This window comes from Dermacentor albipictus, chromosome 1, assembly GCF_038994185.2.
Source record: "Dermacentor albipictus isolate Rhodes 1998 colony chromosome 1, USDA_Dalb.pri_finalv2, whole genome shotgun sequence".
NCBI classification, from domain to species: Eukaryota; Metazoa; Arthropoda; class Arachnida; order Ixodida; family Ixodidae; genus Dermacentor; species Dermacentor albipictus.
In genome coordinates, this window is record NC_091821.1 from 467,761,839 (window position 1) to 467,785,131 (window position 23,293).

Sequence of the window (23,293 nt, forward strand, 5' to 3'; positions counted from 1 at the left end):
CCGAACGCTGCGTTGCTCGACGCTCACCGCGTCCGATGCGGGGCGCGTAGTCGCTGTGCCGTAGCCATTGTCTTACACCCCTTGGCGGGTCGACGGGAACGCTTTCGCGTTCCACTCTTGAAGGCGAAGCTTAAGCGTCCTCCAATTTTTTTCGATGGCGCGTGCGACCTCATCAGCCAGGAAAGGTGGCACGCAATACTGCGGTGTTGTTGATTGCCACAACAGCATCGAAAACACGAAAGGTCGAACGCCGCCCATAAAATTCTACAGATTTCCGTTGAAGGGGTACGAGAAGGACAGACGACAAGCATGGATAACTGCAGTGCGCCGAGTCAAGTACGATACTTTCGTATTCGCGTGCAATATCACGGCCGCTCGATGAAAACGGAATAGTGATATGCCGGTTTTTAGCGCGCAACCGTTTGTTTAGTCGTGCCGCGTGTTCTTGAATTGTGTTGACATGCCGCCGCTTGTTAGCGGTAAATGCATGCGTGTTGCGTCGCTGAGCTCGACGATCGCGAGCTCGACTTCCGGCCACGGCGGCCGCATTTCGATAGGGGCGAAGTGCAAGAACGCCCTTGTTACCGTGTGCTTTGATTTTTGTGCACGTTAAAGAACCCCCGGAGGTAATAAGTATTCCTGAGACATGTGAATCCTGAAAACACTCTTAACTGCACCATTTTCTCTCGTGACCATGCAGAGCTGATTAACCTGTGCAATAAACGTGGAATCGCAAGATATGCGCCGTTGCCCGTAAGTACACAATTTTCGATTTGTTATACGTAGAGCAGACAAGCATAGGCGTAGCCGTGTGGCATTTAATCCCCCTCTCTAAATAGGTTATATATAAACACATGCTCGCGAATATTGGGGTGCCGGAACACCATCTCTCGATCGCCCTAAATGAGCTGTGCCCCAGCAGATAAACGTAAGAGGTATAGCTGATGTAACACAGCTGCAAACAAAATATTCTTGTAATTATTTATTTGGTAAGTGAGTAGGCGATGGTAATCTTTTAATCAGAGAGCAGCGTCGGAAGATGCAGGCAACGGATCGCATTTTAAGCATTGAACTCTCTCAACACGTCATATGTAAAATGAAACCTCGCACTGACACTGGTTCAACGCAAAAACAAGCATGCTTCACGAAGCGAAGACATCGATAACGCTTGCCGTTGTTCGCTGACAGCTCCGCGCAAATCAGAACGAACAAAAACGTGTAATTTACTAATGCTCCAGCCAAGAAATTTAGCAGCAAAAGGTGAAAGCACAATATGAGAGCAGCCGTGTGCGCGCTCAGCTACCGAGGAAACTAACGGCAATCGTCACTGTCCCTGCACATCTCTGCAAGTATGCACGCATGACCGCTTTGTGCCTGCATCATATAGAAATAAATGTGACTAAACTTCTTAACTTTGTGCATTCTTCTAACTCGACGTCGTATACGATATTGTAGGACACCTGTGACACGCACTTTGCTTTCACTGTCACATCACCGTCCACGATTTGTTGAACGCCGTACATGCGCGGAAGCAGACGCTCCTCTTTCGTGAGGTTCCCGCCACGAAAAAATCTGTCGGCGTCGGCAACCTTCGCGAAACCGCATTGCAATCTTTGCATCGCTGTTGCGCAAGCGGGCGATCTGCCGCCGTTGAAAACGGAGCACCGTGAGAACGAGCGGCGAAGACACCCGCGGGCGGAACGATGTAAACAAAGCGGAGACCGCGCCACGGCACGACCGCGCTGCATCACGTTTCCACATTGGGGGCTCTGTCAGACATGCGTTTCCCCGCAGGCCGGCTGAGGCCGGTGAACAATAGAAGGCAGCATCCACGTGACCCTGCGTTCCCGGATGTTGGTTCCTTAAGTTGGTTTCCAACTGTCCCTATGAGGCCACTGAATACCTAGTGTGTCACGTGATTGGGGAGGTTTCTTCCCTGTATTACTGCCGGAATATACAACAATCCTAGCGCGTGCAATGACGCAGAAACCACGTGCTTCTAAACGCCGTCTCTCCGCTTCGGAATGGCGCACGTCTGTGATCGAGCTGCCATCGGCGATGACGATCGTCGCTGCGAATTTTGCAGCCAACTATTCATGCAGAGGAAGAACATGCTGCAACACATCAGGAACGTTCACAGAATGGCCGTGGATGTCAAGAAATTGATGAAATGCGACGTATGTGGCACTTCCCTGCCTACAATGGAGAAGTATTCGGTGCACCAGATCGCTGCGCACAACTTCGAGGCTGACTACGTGCACCTGTGTTCCGGAACAATAAGGGTGAGGAACAGTTTTATTAAGTTTATTCTCAGTCATCGTAAGCAAATGACGTTTAAACGCAATATTATATGTCGGACTTTTTTAAATTTCTTGTTGCGCAGTGTGCCTCCAAAAGCAGTTGTTTATACCTTGCGGGCCTTTGTTTTTTCTTTCTCCATCTGTTTCGCGAAGAGTATCTTTTGCGCACGTGCCTAATTTATTTCCTTGGGGTATGTTGAAGTTTGTATCCTCGTTAAATTTAATTTGTCTGTTTATCTATCTATATATAGTATAGTCATGTGTGCGCGCTCCCAGCGATGCGCTACATGACATACGTTTGGCATGGTCTGCTTTCCTGCCCAGCAAGTGGAGTGAAATTTGACGTTTGCACATCTTTTTTTCTTTTTTTTAAGCGACAGGAGTAAGCTGTTCTGCGTTCTGACGTTGCTCTGTGCCACATGCGTGCGTGGCCTAGTCTTCGCCTCAATGCACGTTGCAATGCGGCAGAGACGCAGAACCGGGACCATACTTGAATTTGCGGATGTCGCCGGGATGGTTTCCCAGCGTATTGTTGGCAAACTCTTTAGTAGTACATTTCATAGAATAGAGCGAAATGTGACGCTCGCGCACCCTACTCCCCCCCCCCCTTCTTTTTTTTTTCTTAAACGAGAGGAGGGATTTGCACTGCGTTCTCACGTTGCTTTGCGCTACTTGCGTGCGTGGTACAGTATTCGCCTCAGTGCCGACCGCAATACACTTGCAATTGCGGCTGTCAGCGGCTTGGTCTCCCGGCGCACTTTGGGAAAATTCTTTAGTAGTACCACAATCCTTCAATTGAAGGACTCTGGTTGTAGATTTCATAAAATAGAGCCAAATTTGACGCACGCGCAATCCTTTTTTCTTTAAGAAGAGTGTGTTAGGAGGCTACTTGGTAAGACATCTTTTTGTGAACTTAAACTGCACTTGGGAAAAGACACCAACGTAGAAGAAGACAGGACGAACGCAGACTAGCAACTGGTTTATTGAAATCACACATAATGCTGCCTCTTCGAACCAGGCGCATGCCCAAGCCAGATCATAACCGCGTGACCATGGAACACTCCCTCGCCAAGCCCCTATCTACAGTAAAAATTCAAGCTCTTCTTGAAAAGAAGGAGCTTTTCAAGAAGAAACTGAGGGAAGGGATTCACACTGTTCTGGGGCGTAACTTGCACCACGTGCTCTCAGTTCGTCTTTGTCTTATCATAACAGCATTGCTGTGAATGTACAGTCTGATTCAATATTGAGGAAGGAGTGAGCATAGATCATGCTTAAGTTTCATACTTGTTTCTTATTAAAACAAAACTAATATGATAAATTTTTTGAAGTTATTGCGCATTGCATATTTGAAATTCAATTTTAACAGAAATTTGAGCAATATCAAGGGTGACCTCATGACACAGTCGAGTTGAAGGTGAGGGAGTAAAATAAATGCTACGTTAGCCCGTGTCCAAAGCCTTCAAAGTGATTATTTTTGTTTGCATCTCTCTCCCCAAAGTACTTGTCACCATCAAATGCTATTTTGTGCTTTTATTACAGAATTTCATGAATGGAAAGCAGAAGAAGAGGGTAGCCAAAACTGCTGGTTCATTTTGCCCAGGGACCCCAAAAAGCTGGCCAGTGGAGAGACAAGGATCCACTATTACTGTAATAGATCAGGCGAGGCAAGGAAAAGGGAAGGTCATAGTGACCGTCGGGAGAAAAGTCAGGGGAGCTGTAGGTCTGGTAAGATATGTCTTTCATTTATTACCATCACAATGGACAACACTCAGAGTCCGACACCTGAAAGCACCACCATAAAAGTCAGGTATCAAAGAAACCATTATGGTCATAAACCAGAAATTCAGCACTTGGGAATGAGTGACAACGAAAAGGCCAGCGTAGCAGAGAACCTAGAAAGGGGTGTGCCCATGAAAACCATTCTAAAGCGAATAAGAACATCTGTGGCATCCAAGCTGAGGCCAGTGCACTTGGCAGAGTGCTCAACCCTGCATAACATCAAACGGCAGTTTAACATTGCTGCTCCTGAACGTTGTCACACTAATGACGCTGTCAGTGTAGACATGTGGGTGCTTGTGATGAAAGAAAAAGGTGAAACACTTGTCCGCCTGTACAAGGCACAAGGTGCAGTGGACCCAAGTGGTACATTTTCTTCAGCAGACTTTGCTCTTGTTCTGATGACAGAGCCTCAGAAGGAGCTACTAGAAAAATTGGGCCCTGCAGGGACTGTATGTCTTGACTCCACACATGGTACTATAGAGTACCTGTTTGACCTGACCACGCTTCTGGTGCTAGATAAAGTAGCATCAGTTGTAGCTATAGCTTATTTCATCTGCAACCACATGAACGAGCAAACTTTGACAGCATTCTTCAAATATCTGGAGTCGGCCATGGCCAAAAAAGTGGCCGCTAAGACATTGATATCTGATGATGCCTCGCAATTCTACAAAGCATGGTCCAGGGTCATGGGTGCCGCAAAACAGAAACTTCTCTGTGCCTGGCATGTGGATAACAATTGGCGTAAGAAGACACTCGAGTGTGTAGAGAGACAGCTAAGGCCACATGTTTACCATAGTGTGTGGCTACTCTTAGAGTTCCTCGTGGAAAAGGCATTTGAAGATTATTTTAAGCAATTCCTTTCTAGTGAGGAAGAAAAACTGAGGGACTTCCTCAAGTACTTCAAAGACCACTATGCAGTTAGGCCGCAAGAGTGGGCCTATCGCTTTAGGACTAGAGCAGCTGTCAACACTAACATGCACCTTGAGAGCAAGCACAGGACGTTAAAGCGTACTATGCTGGAGAGAAAACAGAATAAGCATGGTGACAAACTAATTTCTGCCCTCATGGACTTGACAAATCATTTTTTAATGAAAAGGGCTAGCCAGATGATGAAAGGGGCAAAGGGTAAGGAGCGGAGAACAATTTAGAAAAACCACAGGTCTGGCAGTGAAATGGCAGCTTGTGCCAAAATAAATGAAGATGGCATATGGACTGTGCCATCTCAGTCTATTAAAGGGCTCTCATACAAAGTGTCAAAAGTGAAAGATGGTGCTTGCTGTCCTTTGAGGTGCAAGGAATGCGCAGTGTGTGTGCAAGCACAGTCACTGTGCGGTCATCGCTAATCCAACTAGCAGCAACAAGGCCCATGAGAGCTCACCCAAAGAAGCATGTGAGGCAAGTCGGGCATTGCACATTGTACGGAGTATAACAAAGCTGGAAGCAGCCAAAGCAGTGTCAAGCTCAACACTCTTAAGAGCAAAAATGGACTCAGTCAGACAGGCAATATCAGATGGTGAAGTCTCTGAGGGTGTGGCTGAGAAGGCAAACAATTTGTTTTAGCCAGTTTTCATGCTTGTGGAAAGTGAAAGTGACCCAAAAAGAAAGATGCCAGACCATTCATATGAACCAGCCAACAAAAAAGTTGTGCACCTGTTAAGATTTCACTCTACAAAAAACCCTAGATTGTCGCAGCCATCATCTAGCCTTTCAAGGCCCACTGAAGCTCAAAAGGAAGTCCTTAAATAACAGCTTAGGGACAGCAACATAGAAACTGAAGAGATAACCACGTCAGCAGGGCACGATTACTGGTAACAAGCCTCCAGTGCAGTTAGGAAGAGAGAAGTGGTGCAGTAGTGCTGTGCTGTCATGCCTTATAGAAGCAGGTTGAGGGCTCGCATATAAACAAATCATGACATGTGGTCTCTGATGATTAGCCCGTCTGTTTTTGTCTGTGGTGTGCAGCCATATGTCACAGCTGGATGGTATGTGTGTTAGAGCACGAGAGATGCCTCCATGCTTGTTGTATGAGCTGCTGGTAAGTGTTCTGTGAAAATAGGTACAGACCCAGTGGTTATCTCTGGTATGTGGCAGCTGTTGGATTGTAGTGTGTTAGAGCACGCCTCCATGCTTGTCATATGAGCCGCTGGTAAGTATGTCTGTACATAGGAAGCGCATTGGACGGTGTGTAGTGTTTCAGTGTGCAAAAGCCTCCAATGTGTTTTGCTACTTATAAATTTGTGTAAACACTCAGTAGCGCAGTAGTCATGTTGTTGCACTGCTGAGCTCAAGCCTGCGGGTTCAATCCCAGCAAAGGTGGCTGCATTTCAGTGGTGGTGAAATGAAAAAAAAAAAAAAAGCGTGTAGTTGAATTCAAGTGCACATCACAGAACCCAAGGTGGTCAAAATAATACTGAGTCCCGCACTGTGGCATGCCTCATAATTCGATCTAGATGTTGTGTTCCATCTGATGTTCTTTATTGCCCATTTGAATAAACTTTTATTTTTCAGATTACCAAAATAGAGGGTATATGCAGTGGTGTTGTGTGCAGTCTGGATAAGTTGCTCTGGTCATGTGCACTCAATGAAAACTTCTGCATATTTGGCTGCAGCAGACAGTGTCATAATGATAGTAAAAACTATGCAGAAAGCTTTAGGCCACTCTACATATCAGATCAGTTTTATATTGCATCCTTTATGGTGCTTATGGTGGCAGAATAATAATTGGCAATGCTTCCTTACACATTTAATATTTTTTTCTTTTTTTCTTTTGGAAGAGCAACCTTGGAAGAATAATCTACAACAATGCTCCTACCTTCTCTTTCACTGTCTCCCCATTTCTTTTCTACACTTCAACTTCATTGTACGCACTATCTTATTCTCCTCTTCATCCTACATTGACGGTGTGGGAAAGTGAGCTAAGCGTGCATAAAGATTGCTGTGCAGAACTTAATTGCAGCACTGACGAAGACAAATCTTTGTCAAAAGGTTCATTACAGCTACATTCCCCCTCCAAACACTGTTTATCACTTCAAGCCTTCATATTCCTGTGAGCTTTTGTCTTGTTTAACAGTTGTAACAGTCATACTATTTATTACTATCAATAGCCAACATACATTTAGCACTGCAAAGTGCTGTTTAGAAGACGTGTGAGTTTCTACTTCCCTTATGATAAACACTCCAGACATTCAGTCTCTAATTTATGAAAATCTTTCAAACATTGCCAGTGATGACCACCATATGGGTTAATGTCGGCATGGGACTGAGGCTTTCCCGCAAAAAGAACAGTTATGTTTTGCTCATATCATGTGACTGACAGTTTCTGCTGTAATTTTTGCACTTGTCAACTGCACTGTGAAGAGTTCGTTTCTGTGAATATGTGCTGGCCTGATTCTTCTTAATCACGCATTTCAGATCTTGTGCTGTGAGATGAGGAGGTGTAAAATAAAAACACCGTGTAGATTTCACAATGCCTTTAAGAAACCACGCAAAGCTTGGAGATGAAGCATTACATGCAACTTGAACCAAGTGTCTGGACACAGCAAGTGAAAGTTGTTTTGTCATGAGTGAGGGTGTCGGCGTTACTTGTAACTGCCTTTAAATAAAAGTTTGTTTCAAAACAGTGGCTCAACTCTGTGTTCCCCCGGTAAAAAACAAAACCATTGAAATTTGCAATTCTCTTTTTAAACATAATTGACCAATATGAATAAAAAAAAAACTTTATGAATCAAGATATAAGCTTGCCATACCATGGAAACACTTGAAACTCCTTTTGAGAAGCTTACTCATACGCGAACACATTATAGCAATTATTTTCAATTGTATACCCACAATTTGCGTCGTCACCATGTCAAGTTTCAAGGCAGATTTTTTTTTAGACTCCAGGAAGCCGTATGCTGAATTCTATCCATTGTTTACTGCATTGCATTTGATTTTCTATAACAAATAAAATCGAATTCTCCATTGATTGCACCGACGCTCACGTTATAATTATATGCTATTATTATTGACTAGTTTTTTATATATATTCTTGGACGGTGGGGGCTGCACTGGTGGCGTTCTACGAATTTGCGCCGCGTGTTTGTGCGGGTAAACTTAAGCGCACATTTTTTTTTTTGCGCGTTATGAAAACAATGCACTGCAGGTATTTTAATTAATGCAACGAGCTGTATGAAATATCAGTCAAGGGGTTGGAAACGTCGCTATAGAGAATCCCGACTATTTTCTTTTGCGTGTGTGTATTTGGAGTTGATGCAGTTTTTTATAATTACTTATTTTGGCTACATTGCGCCAATTGCGCTTCCATAGAATAAAGAAACGCGCGCTTGCCGACTCGATCGCAAGGGGACAGCCTCATCAACATCAATATCAGCAGCAATGGCGGATTTGCGCATGCCGTGGCGCTTGCAAAGTTTTCAATAGTTTTCGCCTTTTAAGTGATTCTTTTGCTATTTTAACGTGTGGAGGTTCATTGTACGTCTGTTTTTTCAAGTTTGGCATGTGTTTTAACACATGTGAAAGTGTAGTCTTTTCTTCTTCAGCGGATATATGTACAAGACCCCGTTCACCGTCTATCAGGTAAGATGTGTACGTATGCTACACGCAAGCGTAGTGCTTCATTAAGCCACAGTGCACTACAAAGTTAAGCATGAACGGTACACAAAATTCACAAGTTCGAAGTATTGCCAAGAACAACCATTGATTGGCGAAGTTCTCACAGGCGTTGCAGAAGTTGTTGGGCGCGGCAGTGCTGAACGTAGCGTTAGCGGCTTAAATCGTGTTTTTTTACTAGTAACAACGTGTCACTATTTCATATTATTAGCGGCGTCTCCAGGACACCAAATCGGTAACGGGGACACCAGAGCTAGAACCCGGACTGGTCCATGGGTTGGGGCTCGCCGAGGCCTGCGCGTGCTAGTAGTATATCTATAATGCCCGTAGGCTGTGTGTAAGTCGTACTTCCCGAATTTACTGACGCATTTTAAGATCAGCTGTCCGCTTTCGCAGACAAAAAAGCAGGAGTCGGGGTGGTCCGTGGGTTGGGGCAACATAACCTGCTTCCAGTTTGGGACCGCCCTGCTTCCAGTTTTGATCCCTCCGCTACCCCTTGGGTACCCTGCCGCCTCCTTGATTATAATCTAATGCTCTCCTGAGGCCTCTGTTTGCCGGTTACATGTGCCCTCCTGGAGCAGTACTTGTAAATGAATCCGATCTATCGTCGCAACGAAAAAAGCGCCCCGCGACTTCTACAACACCAGTCAGAACCTTGCCCATTGGTTTACCTATGTGTGGCCGCAAATACCTGAAACTCAATGCCAGTTCAACATATTTGTTGGCAAGGGTGTCAGGTCGTTGCTTTGTGTGGAATCGGCCTTTTCTCAATTCTTAAGAATTTAACTGGAATGCACCTGACCAGTGCTGCTCTGTGGTGCTTGCCACCAATCCCTTGGACAGGGAAGACATGAGTATCCCTGTGCATACACTTTATACGCAGTGGTGTGACCGCTTCCTTTGGGAAACTACCACGTTAGCGATATTGTGAGCGCAATGTGGCTTTCCTTCATCTTCCTCATCCGTACGTAGTGTGTCGCTTCTTCCTCGCCATAGCTCTAGCTCGGCAAGAATAAAGCGGTTCCTTAGAAGTGGTGAAGGTGCTGGGGTTCTGCATACCAAGGGCATATAAGGTAACAGTGCTTGTGCCTTTAATATGTCGCATTCGATCATTTTGAGACGTGGTGGTGTTCATGCGTTAGCACAATTCCAGGACATCCACAATGTAAGAGGTACATGATTCTCTAATTGTATACTCTCTCCAGGCCTTTCTCACAACCTCAGCACAAGTATTGGGAGCATAAAAAAACTGACAAAGCTGGTGCATGAATGTTGCCCGATCAGAAAGATCTGGCTCTTGGACCAAAGCCAATTTTTTTTTTTACATTGTAGAGGCAGACGGGCATGCTGTAAAGTTTCTAAGAACTGTCCCACCATTGCTGACTCTGTTGTACATTTATCAAACCACTTGATTCTCACCAAGCTCAAGCTATGGTGACAAAGACGCGCCACATGCTTTACAGTCACATATTGCACTCGCAATACATCTGTTATGCCAGTTTGCCGAAATGAGCATGCACAGTAGTGACGAATTCACTATGCGTGCACAGGGATTTGCCTTTCCTGTCCTATGGGCTGTTGGCAAGCATCACAATGCTACACTCGTCAGGCACACCTCAGCTTTCAGTATGTTTACATTCGGTTGCATGAACATGGAGGGAGTGCGTTCGCTGTAATCAATACCACACATTTTGCTAATGTAGGCTTGAGTGGCTTTCCCATGCCTCCACTAAATAGTCGGAATACTTCCATGTATGATAGAATGATGAGCATTTAACCTCCAGACATGCAGCAGTCTTTACACCACTGCAAGGCAGAAGCAGCCTTCTCACCATGTTCACGCTCAAATAAATCCCATTATTAAGGCATTTTATGGGCCTCCCAAACCGCCTGCACCACCTGAATGATGTCACTTGTTGTTGCACCTGGCTGTTCATTTCATTTGGCATCCTCTGTTTGCACATATTCGTTTCCAATACAAGAAAATTGCAGGGCTGGTTCGCAATCTTTTCTGTTTTCCTTATTTTTTTTATGGCCTTGTAAAACTGAGAAACGATAATGAAAAAAAGAAACAAAGGCTGCCTTCCTGTTCACCAGTGAAAGCATTGTTGCTTAGAAAGAGGCGCAGAAAAAGATGTATATGCATGTCGGACAGCCTGCACAAGGTTTTGTCTTTGTCTCTTCAAACATCGCGTACCTGCGTCAGTGGACTCGCTGTTCTGTAGCATTATCCCTGGCAGCGGAAGCACTGTCCCAGAGCTCTAAAGAGTCATCGGAAGCACAGTGCTAAACCTTCATCCTTGAAATGTGAAGAACGTCACTGGACAGGACGAGAGATGACAAGGTGAGACTGATTGGGGCAATGTTGTGGTGATGGGTGCCACCTGGTTGAGCGCACAGTATGGTCCCCTGTCCTGAGAAAAGCTTTTCTGGGAGCTCTACACAGTGGAAAGGGGACCAGAGAAGTACAAGCGCACCAGGGGAGAAATGAAAGTCTCATTGTGAAGCATGGTACTGTCATTTCTGGTTGCTTCATGATGCAGTAATGATAGTCGCAGCACAATATTTTCAATTTATTCTGGCAACTCACGATATGCAAGTGAATGCTGCTTACTCTGATCATGTGGCTGCGTTTCAGTGCTTGGATATTTAAGGCCACGTTGCAAAATGCACAAGAGATTTATAATCGACTTCGTGTACTCAGAAAATACAAGAACAGTTCTAATAGGACTGAAAAGACAGAGCATTCATGGCGTCGTTCAAGCTCAGTGTCCTTGAGCGTGCACAAGAACTAGTCTAACTGATGTTATGACTGGCCTGTGTGGTCAACGATTTGTGTCGCGCCACCAAAGCAACAGCGAAAGGCTGGACCCTTTAGATATGCCGAGCCGCCTGCAACCGTTGGAAAACGCCTAGGAGACCCCAATAGCAATAAGACCTTATCATTTGTGCAGGCATTTTCGCCAGCTTACCCGCGGCTTGCACAACACCCTGATGTCTGCTTAGTCTCCACAGTGTTGTCTCCCTTCAGCAAGTGGGACGATTAAGCTTTGTGTGTGCATTCGTTCTTTCTCTGCGTCCTCGGCAGGGAAGATGCCAGCGTTGTGTGCGTGTGCGCATGTCAGTGCCTTTCCTTCTACTGAGCCAGTGGGGGTTAGAAAATTCGTTGAACACTTGCATGTATCGAGCGGCAGCTGCCAGCGTGCAGAGTGTTTTCTCTCTCCTTTTCTTGAGCGAGGGTATTCCAAACACTATAAAGGATGTCTTCGCTAATGGACTTCAGCCTTCAGTTTTTGAGCAAACTAGCATGTCTGTCGCTCACCATCGGGAAACTTGCAGAGTTGACCACTCCGTAACAATGTGAAGTAAACATTCATTGCTACTCGTTGAATTGTTGCCGTATCTCCTGCCTGGCCCCCTCGGCACTCATGAGCCGCTGCAAAATGCAGTCAGCGGCACGATCCGACAACCAATGGTAAGCTCCAGACCACCAAGCCCACGCTACTTCCACAGTCTTGGGTTCCCATCTTTAATACGGAGCAGCAGCAAAAAAAGAATTGACATCTGTGAATAAGGTATGCGGATGTGGGCTGCTTCCCTTGAACATAGGAGGCAAATGCCTTCAGGAAGTTCAGTTGCACTTTGTTATATGAAAAGGCGTCTCACCAAGATTGGAAGTTGCAAACCGACAAGTGCAGTGCATAGATCGCACACTAACAATCCTGTCTCCAAATTATCAAAATTATGCACAGTGGGAAAACAGCTGAAATTTTAAACAAAAGCCATCATGGTCTCAACGAAGCCCTGCTTCAGCCAGAGTCAAGGTTACATGCACAAATGTCTCTATGTAAAACGTGCTGCCTGCAATATCACCAACCATGGCACGTGACTTTCGTAAGCCAACCAATGTTAAATGCCATCCCTGGATGTGTGCCCCACAGCAAAAAAGGAAGAGAAGAAAAAAAGGAAAGAAAAGACGGCTCGTCATGCGAGTGTGACGTGAACCCTTGGCTCCGTCATGGGGGAAGATGAAGAAGGAAGATCACTTGGAGGCAAAGGGGTTGAGTGCCGTCACTTTTAGCACTCGCCTCCTGGCAGCGTGAAAATGCAACATTTCAATTTCTTCCATTTCCTTTAATAATGAACTAATTAGAAATATTTGTTTGAGGAAATGCTCCCTTGACGGCATCTTACAACTTCCAATGTACCTATAACTAAAATTTGCCATGGTGCTTAATGAGAGGGGCTTTTCAGCCCAAATTAGATCCTGCAGACTATAGTACAGTATGGAAAATATGGTACATGGAACTGTAAAATTTAATTTTCCACAGCAATTTCTATCTGTGCAGTTGGAGTTGGCTTTGTCATAGCATAGATATGAGGACCGTGAAACAACCTTTATTCCCTAAAGATCCTGTCCTGTAGTATATTTGAGCATTTACATAAAGGCATGGAGACCCTCAGTGTGTTGCAATCTAAGTGGCAGCATATAGGTGGTGTGTGCTGCCTGTAGAGATGCCACTGTAAGCCATCTATGTATTGGCGGATTTCTGAATTGTGGATGGGAGAAGGCTCATGGCTGTTCTGCCTTTGCACCAAGCACTGCAGAGCACAGTGCTACAATTTTCTGTTTGTGCAGTTCGAAGAAAATTATTCCTGCAGTGGCAGTCACTACACAGAAAATGCACCCTACGAGAGTGGACAGAGTTCCAATGTGACTGTGGTTTGAAATGGTCCAGCCCCTGTGTATACAAGCACCGATTTTCCCAGACAAGTGTGACAGTGCCTGGCTTTGAATGCAGTGTGCTGCTTCATAAATATTGCAGTTGCCCAGCACTAAGCTGCCTGGATTATGTGGTTGCCATAATGACTTCTCTGTACCCGTGGGACAAATATTTGCACTCGAAATAGCGACAGCAGCCATGCATTTCCTGCTGACATAGAATTAGGTTCCACAATGTCATCTGATGTATGCACATGCTGTGATGTGGTTGGTGTGGCCATGCTCTTTTTTCCTCCCTTCAAGTATGCTGGTAAACTGCCACTAGTTACAGATGTCTGCAAGGAGCGCACACTGTGTGAGTGCTGCACATGAATTGAAATTACGATCACCACAGTGATGATAAAGGACACATTGAAAGGTAATCTGACAACACTTATCAAGACTGTCTAGTACAAGTTTTCTGTGAGAGATTTCCTCAGGGTTGACAAAAACCATCTTAGGGACCATTTAATGGGGTGTTACCGCCCACATTATGAGATGGAAGAAAAGGAAGCCATTAGGATTTCTCTGGTGGTGCAAGGTGCTCAAATAGATGGCTTTGAATTGCAGTAGACATAAATATTATCATTCTTTCTGTCTGGGCACATAACTTCTTTGCCAACCTCTCTGTCATCTCTGTAGCACATTAATTTAGGATAGTAACTCCACTCTGACGCAGGAGATGAAAGTGCATGCCAGACATGCTGACCACACTGACTTGGAGAGTGCCGCTTTCTTAAATGTGGCAAAAGTCTGTGTTTTGGGCGAAATAAGAGCTCATAGGCAATTTTTATCTGTGATAAACAGAAATATGTGCTGCCAGTGGTCAGACGTCATTGAGGTCGAGCTTCTCAAGCAAGTAGATGCCATCGAGAAGACCAAAGAAGCCAGTGATTAGCCATTATGCGCAGCAGCTTCAGATGGCAAACTCCAGCTGGGGTTTCTCTGCACAAGGTCACCAAGTGGCATTCCTAAGTAACAGATATTTTTTACCCTAAACTGCTACCCTAGAGTGGCTGGAACATGCACCGTTCGTTCCAAGCATGCAGCTGTTATCAAAGCTTAGTTTAGTCAATTATTGAGGCTTAAGATGGTTTTAATGAATGTACATTAGGAAACAATTGCAAAAGAATGTAAAAAAAATTTGAATTGTGTTGACTCTTTGGTGGCATACTGTTGCTATTCCTGAAGTTACGTCCTCAAATGACTTATGCTCCAGGTATTTGAGTAAAAACTATGGGTGTGGAAATATCAATTTTTTAATTTCAAAGCTAATTCGAATAATGAAACCTAAGTGCAAAGCGAATATTTTTCGAATATGAATACTATTGGTATTGCAAAAATCCATTTGCACCTCTGGTTTTCACCAACCAGAGGTGCAAAATAGTTATACTACATAGACTGCATAGCAAATAATGTACAGGGATATTGTTTCGTGGTTTACAAAATTCTCTAATACAACACTTTTGTTTGACAATGTCATAATTGTAGTTACTTAATGTTTCATGAAGCAAGGACAACAGCTCAACATGTTCGAAGAGCAATGACACCTAGTGCATGTCACCATCGATTCAGACATCAAGAAGAGCTGCTTAAGTGTCTGGTATCAGCAGGTCGCTCTTCGCAAGCCGAGCCAACAGTGGGCACCACGCTTACACCATCGCTCAAACGGATCTTCTTTTTGGACCAAAATGTCATCATGCAAATATCTTTAAACCTGCGATTGTGGTAGTGAAAATTTCTGCCACGAGTGAAAATTTCTGCTGGTTGATAAGCTCATCAGAGTCTTTCCACAGTGCTGATGTGGAAGTGGCCCGTTCAGAAGCTTTTGTTGTTGAATGCATACTTCGGTTCCTTGGTGATGAAATTACCCTTCCTTTCTCTAAATCCAAGGGCGAGATCTCGCATTCTGAATGTTTGCTTGCGCTCTCACTATTCGCCTTCACTGTGCTTTCGTCAGTGGTCGTCTGCTTGGTGAAGCGGGAGCGCCAATTGAACACTGCCTACTCACTGATGTAGGAGGTGAAGCAAACATTCAGAAAGTTAGAAGCTGGTGCAATTTCATCCCAGGTTGTTAATCCAGTTTGACATTGAAGCATCCTGGTAGTATTAAAGTACTTTAGAATGAGGTTCCAGAAGCATTGCCAAGTTTGCCACTTGGTGAAATTTGTAGTTTCGAACAATTTAGGCTCTTGGCGAGATTAGCAGTGAACACAGAGGTTTTCACATGGCGATTGGTGTTGTCCAAATGCATGAAGAGGTCACAGTATAGGTACTTAAGCTAGTGTCGGGTAACCATAAGCACCCGCAGGGGCCCCGTGACAGTGTCTCCTTTAACTTCAGATATGCTTCACTGCATGATGATAAATATGCTTCGCCGCATAACACGACTCTGCTGCAGCAAAGGTGACTTAAACCGACAACAGCCGAGAAGGTGCAAATAGCACTGCACTGCCAGGTTCTTGCTGTTGGCCTTATTTTTCTTCTTTTCACAGTGTCCTTACTGTAAGTGCACTCCAGAGTTACAATGCAGGAATATGCATGTGTGCACAAGCTTTCTTTCAAGAGTAACTCACGATCATAAGTTACGTCATCATGGTTTCGTACTATGTTACGGCATCATAAGCGAGACATAATAAAGGGGGCCTCAAAGGCTGCGGGAGAGACTAATCTTTTGTGCGAGATTGTGCTATCCTTGCTGCACGCAGTGCAATATTATACGACTCTCATGTGTATGGTGGCATTGTCGATTATGAATGTTTCCTTACTGCGTTAAAAAAATGTGTAGTGCATCTTTCAGATAATAATGGCATTATAGCTTCAGAGTTGTTCCAAGTTTTGGGGACTTGTTCACTAAAAGTACATTATTAGAAAAGCTTTAGAATGTCTAGGTCATAATTGCATTTGAAGAACTGTAAGTCTTCCTATACATAGCAATTAGTAGCTTACTGTGCGATGTTGAAGGTGGTTTTTATTCATAGGCCCTACGCAGAGAGCAGCAACACAATGCCTGGCATGTGACCAGGGTTCGTAACAGTGTTTGCATTTCCAGTGCTCGTAACTGATTCAAGTATTAATGCATAAATTTGCTTTATGAATTCTTTGTAGACAGAAGGTGCTTGAATATTGGTTGCATGAAATGCGCCAATACACACTGTATACGTATAGGGTGTCTTTTATTACCATACAGATTTTCTTGTTTTCAAGTTATGAGCGCGGAAAATGTGGCATTCTTGCAGAGGAATTCCTCTAATGCACTCTCATTTCTTACAAATCTTGAAAGTTGCACCTAATTCAAGATATTCATCATTGAATTTCACTGGTAAATCGAGGTAATATTGGAACTGAGTGTGCTGGGAGTGCAGAAAAGAAGGTCCCGCTATCTCATCAGATGGAAACATCTTGGCCAGTCATTGTAGCTGCTGATACGACACACTTTGCCTGGCAAGCATGTGCGTCAGTGTGCCATGTCAGGCTATCATTTAAGCTTTGTCCCACACTTCTTGACAGGGCACTGCCGCCTGATGTGGAGGAGGATGCACCAAGTTTTGATTATAATGAATATCTCAAAATAAGTGCAATTTTCGAGATTTAGAAAAAGAAAGGTTGTGCGTTCACATGCGACTGCCTCCAAATATGCCATTTAGAAGGCTGCCGTCAAGTTACTAATAAAGAAGCGACTGAATTTTTCAAAATTAATTTTCTGAAACTCGCATTATTAGCAGCATAGTGTGTCCACCTCACCTAGAAACTCCTTTGCAAAAATGCCGGGCTCTCCGTGCTCAAAACTTTTTGCTAAATATCTGCATGGTTAAAAAAAAGTAGATATGCACAATTGTTTATGCATGAAAGTCGTACACTATCACTTTTCAAGATTTTTGCCCTTCTATGCAACACCAGAAAAATTGGAAATAGAAGCTTCAGGTGACCTGTCTGATTTGTTGCAAGTTGCATGGCCATATTATTGTTTTAATTTTTCGCTATTACCTTTTACTGTGATGTCGCCACTGCAGCAGCTCGATCTCGATGGCTGTGGCTTTTCATTCCAGGTCACAAAGCTGCACCCAGGTAGAGGCAGATTCCAAAAATGCTTGTGTACTTAAGTATAGCTGCACATTACAGAATCCGAGGCCCTCAACAATCATCCGTAGCTCACGAGTTATATTTTATTGGGATTGAAGAGCAACGTTTGTGCTATATCCCTTTATTTCAGACGAAATAATGTGCATGCAAAATTATATCTTCATTACTTTACACCATAGTACCAATATCTGTCGTGCGTTGATTTTTGATGTCTTTGCATTTGCTATAGCAAGGATTTTTAAACATCAGCCACACAAGAGAAAATAAATGGTCAAAGAACCAAGAAATGGTGTGTAGCAGCTCCCTTCTTTTTTTAATTGGTGGCAAGTTTTGCACTCGTTGTGTACTTCAATAGAAGTGTTACCTTCCTGCTTTGGAACTTTGTGGTTTTGTTCTGCCAGCTGCTTGACCAAAACAAGCAAAATGTACTTCGGATATTCCACAATTCTGTATGCATTTGGTACAATAAAATTTGTTTCAAGAATGGACAAATGCAGTGATGGTTGTATTGAAAACTGCAACATGCCGATTTTAGTTTCATGCTTCATTAATTTTCCCAGAGCCCCAAAGAAAGCATGCGAGGTTTGAAAATATATCATGCGACGAAGTGCTGGCCTGCCATGATATTAGTGCACTCGGTCTAGAGAACTGATTGATGCTGCACATACATTGAACATGGTGGCCATGACCATCCCTCATGAATTGGCATTCCCTGCCTAAACCACCTCACCAACACAGCTGTTGAGGCTTCCAAGAATTTCTATGCACTATAAGTATCGCCCTACTGAAATTACTCCATTTGTTTGCTGACAATTGTCTTGACAAAAGTGAAAGCCGAATCAGTTGTGTTCGATCAGTTTTATTTACATACAACCTATTATAATGTGGACCTTTCTTCCCCTCTTCAACTGTTCCACAGCTGCTGCTGCCATCTTGCATGCCACATCGAGGAGGGGGCGGGGGCAATGTACATGGCAGGTGCATGGGAGGATTTTCCAAGGAACTCTGGAAAGCTGTAATCAAATTGTGGGCAAAGTTTAAAAAGTCTTAAATACAAAAAGGGTGAAGAGTATTGTAACCTTGTACATGATCACACCACATGTTTCAGCTGCAGCTGTAAGTGCCTTGTCTCAACCAAGCTACAGTTCTTGCAATGTTCCACTTTGTGATACTCAGTATGAATTGATAAGACTAGCTGCTATTCTAGTGGTTGTGCAGGCCACAAGGGAACAGTGCCTGGCCTTTGTGCTCGTATGTGTACATTTCTCTCTTTCGGTCTCGCCCAAGTCACACCAAAATGTTATCCACAAGTGTCGTGCCAAAAAGGCCTGGCAACATCTTGTATTAAGCCGTTTGACCCATTTTATTGCACTGATGCACACGGTGCAACCAAATGTAGGAAATGACATCGCCTAGGTGATTAGTAAATTACCCTTCTAAAATACCACAAGAGCAACTTTGCTGTGGCAAGAGCCTTAGCAAAAACATAAGAGACACAAAAATGAAGGAAAAGCGACACCTTCAAGTTCCCGCACCAACTCACCGTGACAAGCACAGATTTTGACAGTGTCTGCTTAAGCTTAGTTATTTGGAGATACATGCAGTTGAATGCTTTTACGAGCATTGAGATGCCCCACTATGCTAGCTTGCCTTTTATGGCTATAGAAAGTTGTATACTGCCACAAGTCTGCCTATTCCGATTAGAATCTATAGTGAAGCTGCTTTGAGCAACAGGTGGTGTTCTATTTCAGCGCTAATGATACATTGAGAGTAGTGTGCCTGGAAGGAATAGAAAAAAGCATTGCAGAAGCTGCAGTACTTTGTGCTCGCTGAATGATCACACGAGAAGGTAAAGATGCCATCAGAAAGCATCTTTCGTATGGAGTCTCTTTAAAAGAAAAACACTACAACTAGACATGGTGACAGTTGTGGGCAAACTAAAATATAATGATAGTTCAAGGTGTGGTATGGCATGTTTATGCTATTTCTAAAAAAATAAACACGGCAAGTGTGTCCATGCCAACAATTGACACAGGATGTGCAGATGCAAAACTGCAATACAGCACCACGCCGTCAAAACGACAGTATGCAAGTGGTGGTCCAGCATCAAAACTTCAATGTCCCTACACTGCAACACTGGGAGGCCATGCTGCGTGACAGAAGCCTGGGTGGCCAGCAGGCACTGCTCTGTCGGGCACAGGACGTGGCAGCAACTATTTCTCCTAAGGATTCAATGAACGGATTTCTCTACCTCACCCACCATGCGATGCACCATGTGAGGGAATGACAGTGCCACTACTCTCACAGGATATGGATGGTGCACAACACCACCTTGAGCATCGGAGCGCACGTCTGCCTGTGAGCTCTGTGTACTACAAACACAAGTGGTGCATGCAAGGTAACATTTAACACATCACTGCCAAATGTCATCAATGAACAGAAGCAGCAAAGAAAGCTGCTTACATAATTTTCACAGTGTGTCGGAACTGCATATTTTTTACATCCTGTCTGCATGCCGCATTGTTCATCACTGCTAAAAAGTGCATAGTTGCATGGTACTTTTTTTCGACTTTGTGCACTTTCTTTTGTCTTGAAAAAATAAAGCAGATGTCTCTCAATGAGCCGTAAGTACTAAAGTTGCTCAAAAGGGTAGTTTACTGAATTGATTGCATTTGAGTACTGCAGGCCTAGTTTCTTTCGGTCTTTCTCTTTTAAAGCCTCGGCACAAGTTAGCTGAAACACCCTGTATACTGGACAGCTTGCCTGGCTGCCCGCACCACCGCACCATCGTAGCACCGGTCATCCATCCTTATCGCGCACACGCCAGCGTCGTCTGGTGTTCCAATTGGCTGCAGCAAAGCGGACAGCTCTGGCGGGCAGGAAAAAAGTGGTCCGCGAGCGATCGGGCTTGCTGCCTCGTTTAACGCCTGCTTTTATACGCCTGGCCAAGAGCTTTGCCCGGTTTAGCCGCTCCGTCTTCAGTATGAACGTGCCTTTAGAGTAAAAAATCAACAGCTTACGCTTCCACATTTTTTGCTTGGTAGCTACATTCAATTTGCTTGCTCCCCGTCTTTTAGATGTCTAGGCTCCTCACATTTTAACGTGGCTGAATAGTGCACAAATCAGAAACGAGAGTTTCTGTGGCCTAGCCTTCTCACACTTGCAAGGATACCATCCAAAATTGACCTATTTTTCTTATGAGGTGCCCACTGATTATGAGGATGCTGACATCGAAGGATCTCGAGTGGTTCTCTAGCATTTTGGTGACAAACGGAATACAGTAAATGCCGAGCTACAACTGACTTGATATCTGTCAGCACCAATGAACGCAGTAGTTAGTATTCTCACTAAATTCAGAATCCAGCCCAACAGCAGATGGACACCAGTGGTTTGAATCCCCCGTGTTGGCAAATTTAACTGGCTGAAATCAAGCATTTAAAAGACACGCACTTAGTTCCATCCCTTCAATCTGTGAGCATAATGAAGATCAAAGGTCAGGTTATGTGGCTGCAGCACCTTCTGTTCATGCAGCATACCTTGTGTGCAAGCCACATCTATTTACAACAGAAACAGCGCTTTTCCACCCGTGAGCAAATGTTTGGAGTTAAAATATGGTAGAATTTTTTATCCAGCCAACGCGTGCACGCTGAAATCCAAGTGGTACAGCCAATATGTGCCTGTTTAATCACTGCAATGCATTGAGACACTTCCGACAACGCACGGCTGTACCAGAAAAGGTTTTAATTTTTTTCACTAATGCTATGTACTTATGAACTTTTATGAATGTACCTGCAGCTTTCGCAGGCTTTCGAGTAGCTCGAGCGTAAAGTGGCCTGTGTGTTATTGCTATTCAGCCGGAGTGCAATAGGAGCCATTCAAATGAGTAAAACATGAAGTCAATGTGCACACAAAGACTACATGTACCCTTGCATGACTTCGTGCTACAGGTAGCTAACAGCTTCCAATTCACAGTTCTTGTAATATGCTTGTGGCAGCCATCTACAGTGATCTATTTGATTTAACGGGGATGTGTATGATGGCTGAAAAAGAGAAAATATGCTAGGAAATATATTAACACCGATGGATGCAATATATCCTTTCCGGTAGAGTTTTGCACAGAAAAGTTAGCAGATTCCATGCATATGTGAAAATCGGTTATAAGTGAAGCCTTTGTAATGTTCAGTAAAATGCAACCACTCGTTCACTTCTATAACTCTGCACACAATGCATGACCTGGTCTCGTTTAGTTCATTTTTGTCCATACTCGGTTGCTTTCGATGCTGACTTTCCAACTTCTCTGTGGCTGACTTCTTAAATTTCCTGTTGTATACTTAATTTCTTGCCTCTTGTTCTACGTGTCTACCCAGTGGTACATGTTGAGCTGCACTTAACAGGTAATCCAAGTTGCCATTTGGACACATGCCAAGCAGCACATATCCAGTGCCATCTAATAATTTGATCACCTGTTTTGGTAGCTGTGGGCACGAGAAATTTAGACACCTAACCGCACCAAAATTCAGCTATTATGAAAACGCGGAATTTCGATCAAAAGAGTCCATTTGCCGCTGTGGTGGTTTGAAGGACGGCGACAGAATAAACCAAACATTGTAGAAAGGGAAGTAAACAATCTGCGCAACCGCTCTATCGCGTGTTTGACAAAGAAATTGACGAAAAAATGTGCTTAACGTGATTCAGAAACATGTCTACACAGGAACGTTCAATGGTAGAAATTACACTTCACCGCTACAGAGTAGCGAAGTTGCCCTGAATAGTGGGACCAATATTTTCCGACCGCCCAACAAAGGGTGAAGTGCGCACAGTATGTACGGCAACACTTGCTTTGTTCACCGCAGTAATGCCACCCTGTAATGGAGACAACTACGACAAACGGTCCGCATTTCTTCAGCAGCGAGGAAAAGTGACATTTTTTTACCGAGTCAGAAATAAGCCAAGCGTGTTCCTGACGGTATGTAACGGCATGCCGCTGGAAAAAAGGGGTCCATACCTCGGGGTTCAAATTCCGCAGACACGGCATGCGCTTCAGCGTAGCCGTCAATTTGCGGTTGAGCAAGCGACGTTTTTGCGTTTTCTGTTCCGCATCAGCATCTTCTAGCCAGCGAGAGAGCACCTTGAAAACCAGCACGACGGGCGCCGTCTCGCTGAACAATCAAGGCCTAAAATTTAAAAGAAAACACAACTATTAGCGCTTATTGTTTCAAATTCTGTGATTTCAGTAGACTTACCTTGATGTTGTTGCATATTTCTTGTAGATCCATGTTGCTTTCACGGTCATTTCCGCCAACATAAAGAACGGCGAAATCGACACGCTCGAAGCGCATCCTGGAGACAGCCCACGCCAGCCACACTGAATTGTAGCCAGCAAAACTGAATGTGCAGTCTTTAATAGACTGAATTAGGCGCAGGCGCGACCTATTAAAGAATTTAACCTGACTCGCCGACAATGACGCCGCGCAAGGACGGCATGAGTGAACACGATCCAGCGAGGCGTAACAAGACCACGCGAACGAACCTACGTGAGCCGGCAGAAACCACAGGGATTTAGCAGCAGCACCTAGCAGCGTCTTTCCCTAGGCTTACAAGTACCTATCTGGGGGCAGGGAGTACGGCACTGGCCCACGTCACATCCGGTTTGCCTCTAAACCGGGTACAGCCGGCCTGCGGGGATACGCTTCTTCTGTCAGGAGGCGCAGTAGCGCCGCCTGGCCATGGTTTTCTCGTCTACGACATATCAAGTTGCGTC

At 44.4% G+C, this 23,293-nt stretch overlaps 1 protein-coding gene and 2 long non-coding RNA genes across 3 annotated transcripts; 2 read left to right on the forward strand and 1 right to left on the reverse strand.

Moving 5' to 3' along the window:
* Window positions 1-1,902: 1,902 nt before the first annotated feature.
* LOC139054825 (uncharacterized) lies at window positions 1,903-7,701 on the forward strand. Its single transcript, XM_070532450.1, has 2 exons — window positions 1,903-2,282; window positions 3,840-7,701. Exon 2 carries the CDS (start codon window positions 4,058-4,060, stop codon window positions 5,225-5,227), a length of 1,170 nt encoding a protein of 389 aa, XP_070388551.1. The 5' UTR covers window positions 1,903-2,282; window positions 3,840-4,057; the 3' UTR covers window positions 5,228-7,701.
* Window positions 7,702-8,457: 756 nt separating this feature from the next.
* Window positions 8,458-17,257, forward strand: LOC139054827 (uncharacterized). Its single transcript, XR_011511535.1, has 2 exons — window positions 8,458-8,654; window positions 10,894-17,257. It is a non-coding gene; the product is annotated as an uncharacterized lncRNA (long non-coding RNA).
* A 1,116-nt stretch (window positions 17,258-18,373) lies between these two features.
* Window positions 18,374-23,159, reverse strand: LOC139054826 (uncharacterized). Its single transcript, XR_011511534.1, has 3 exons — window positions 22,776-23,159; window positions 22,538-22,706; window positions 18,374-18,545 (listed from the first exon to the last, which is right to left on the reverse strand). It is a non-coding gene; the product is annotated as an uncharacterized lncRNA (long non-coding RNA).
* Window positions 23,160-23,293: the final 134 nt, after the last annotated feature.

What these genes read in the sequence shown, in the direction of transcription:
- LOC139054825 (XM_070532450.1), top strand. Translation starts at nt 4,058, where the DNA reads ATGGACAACACTCAGAGTCCGACACCTGAAAGCACCACCATAAAAGTC.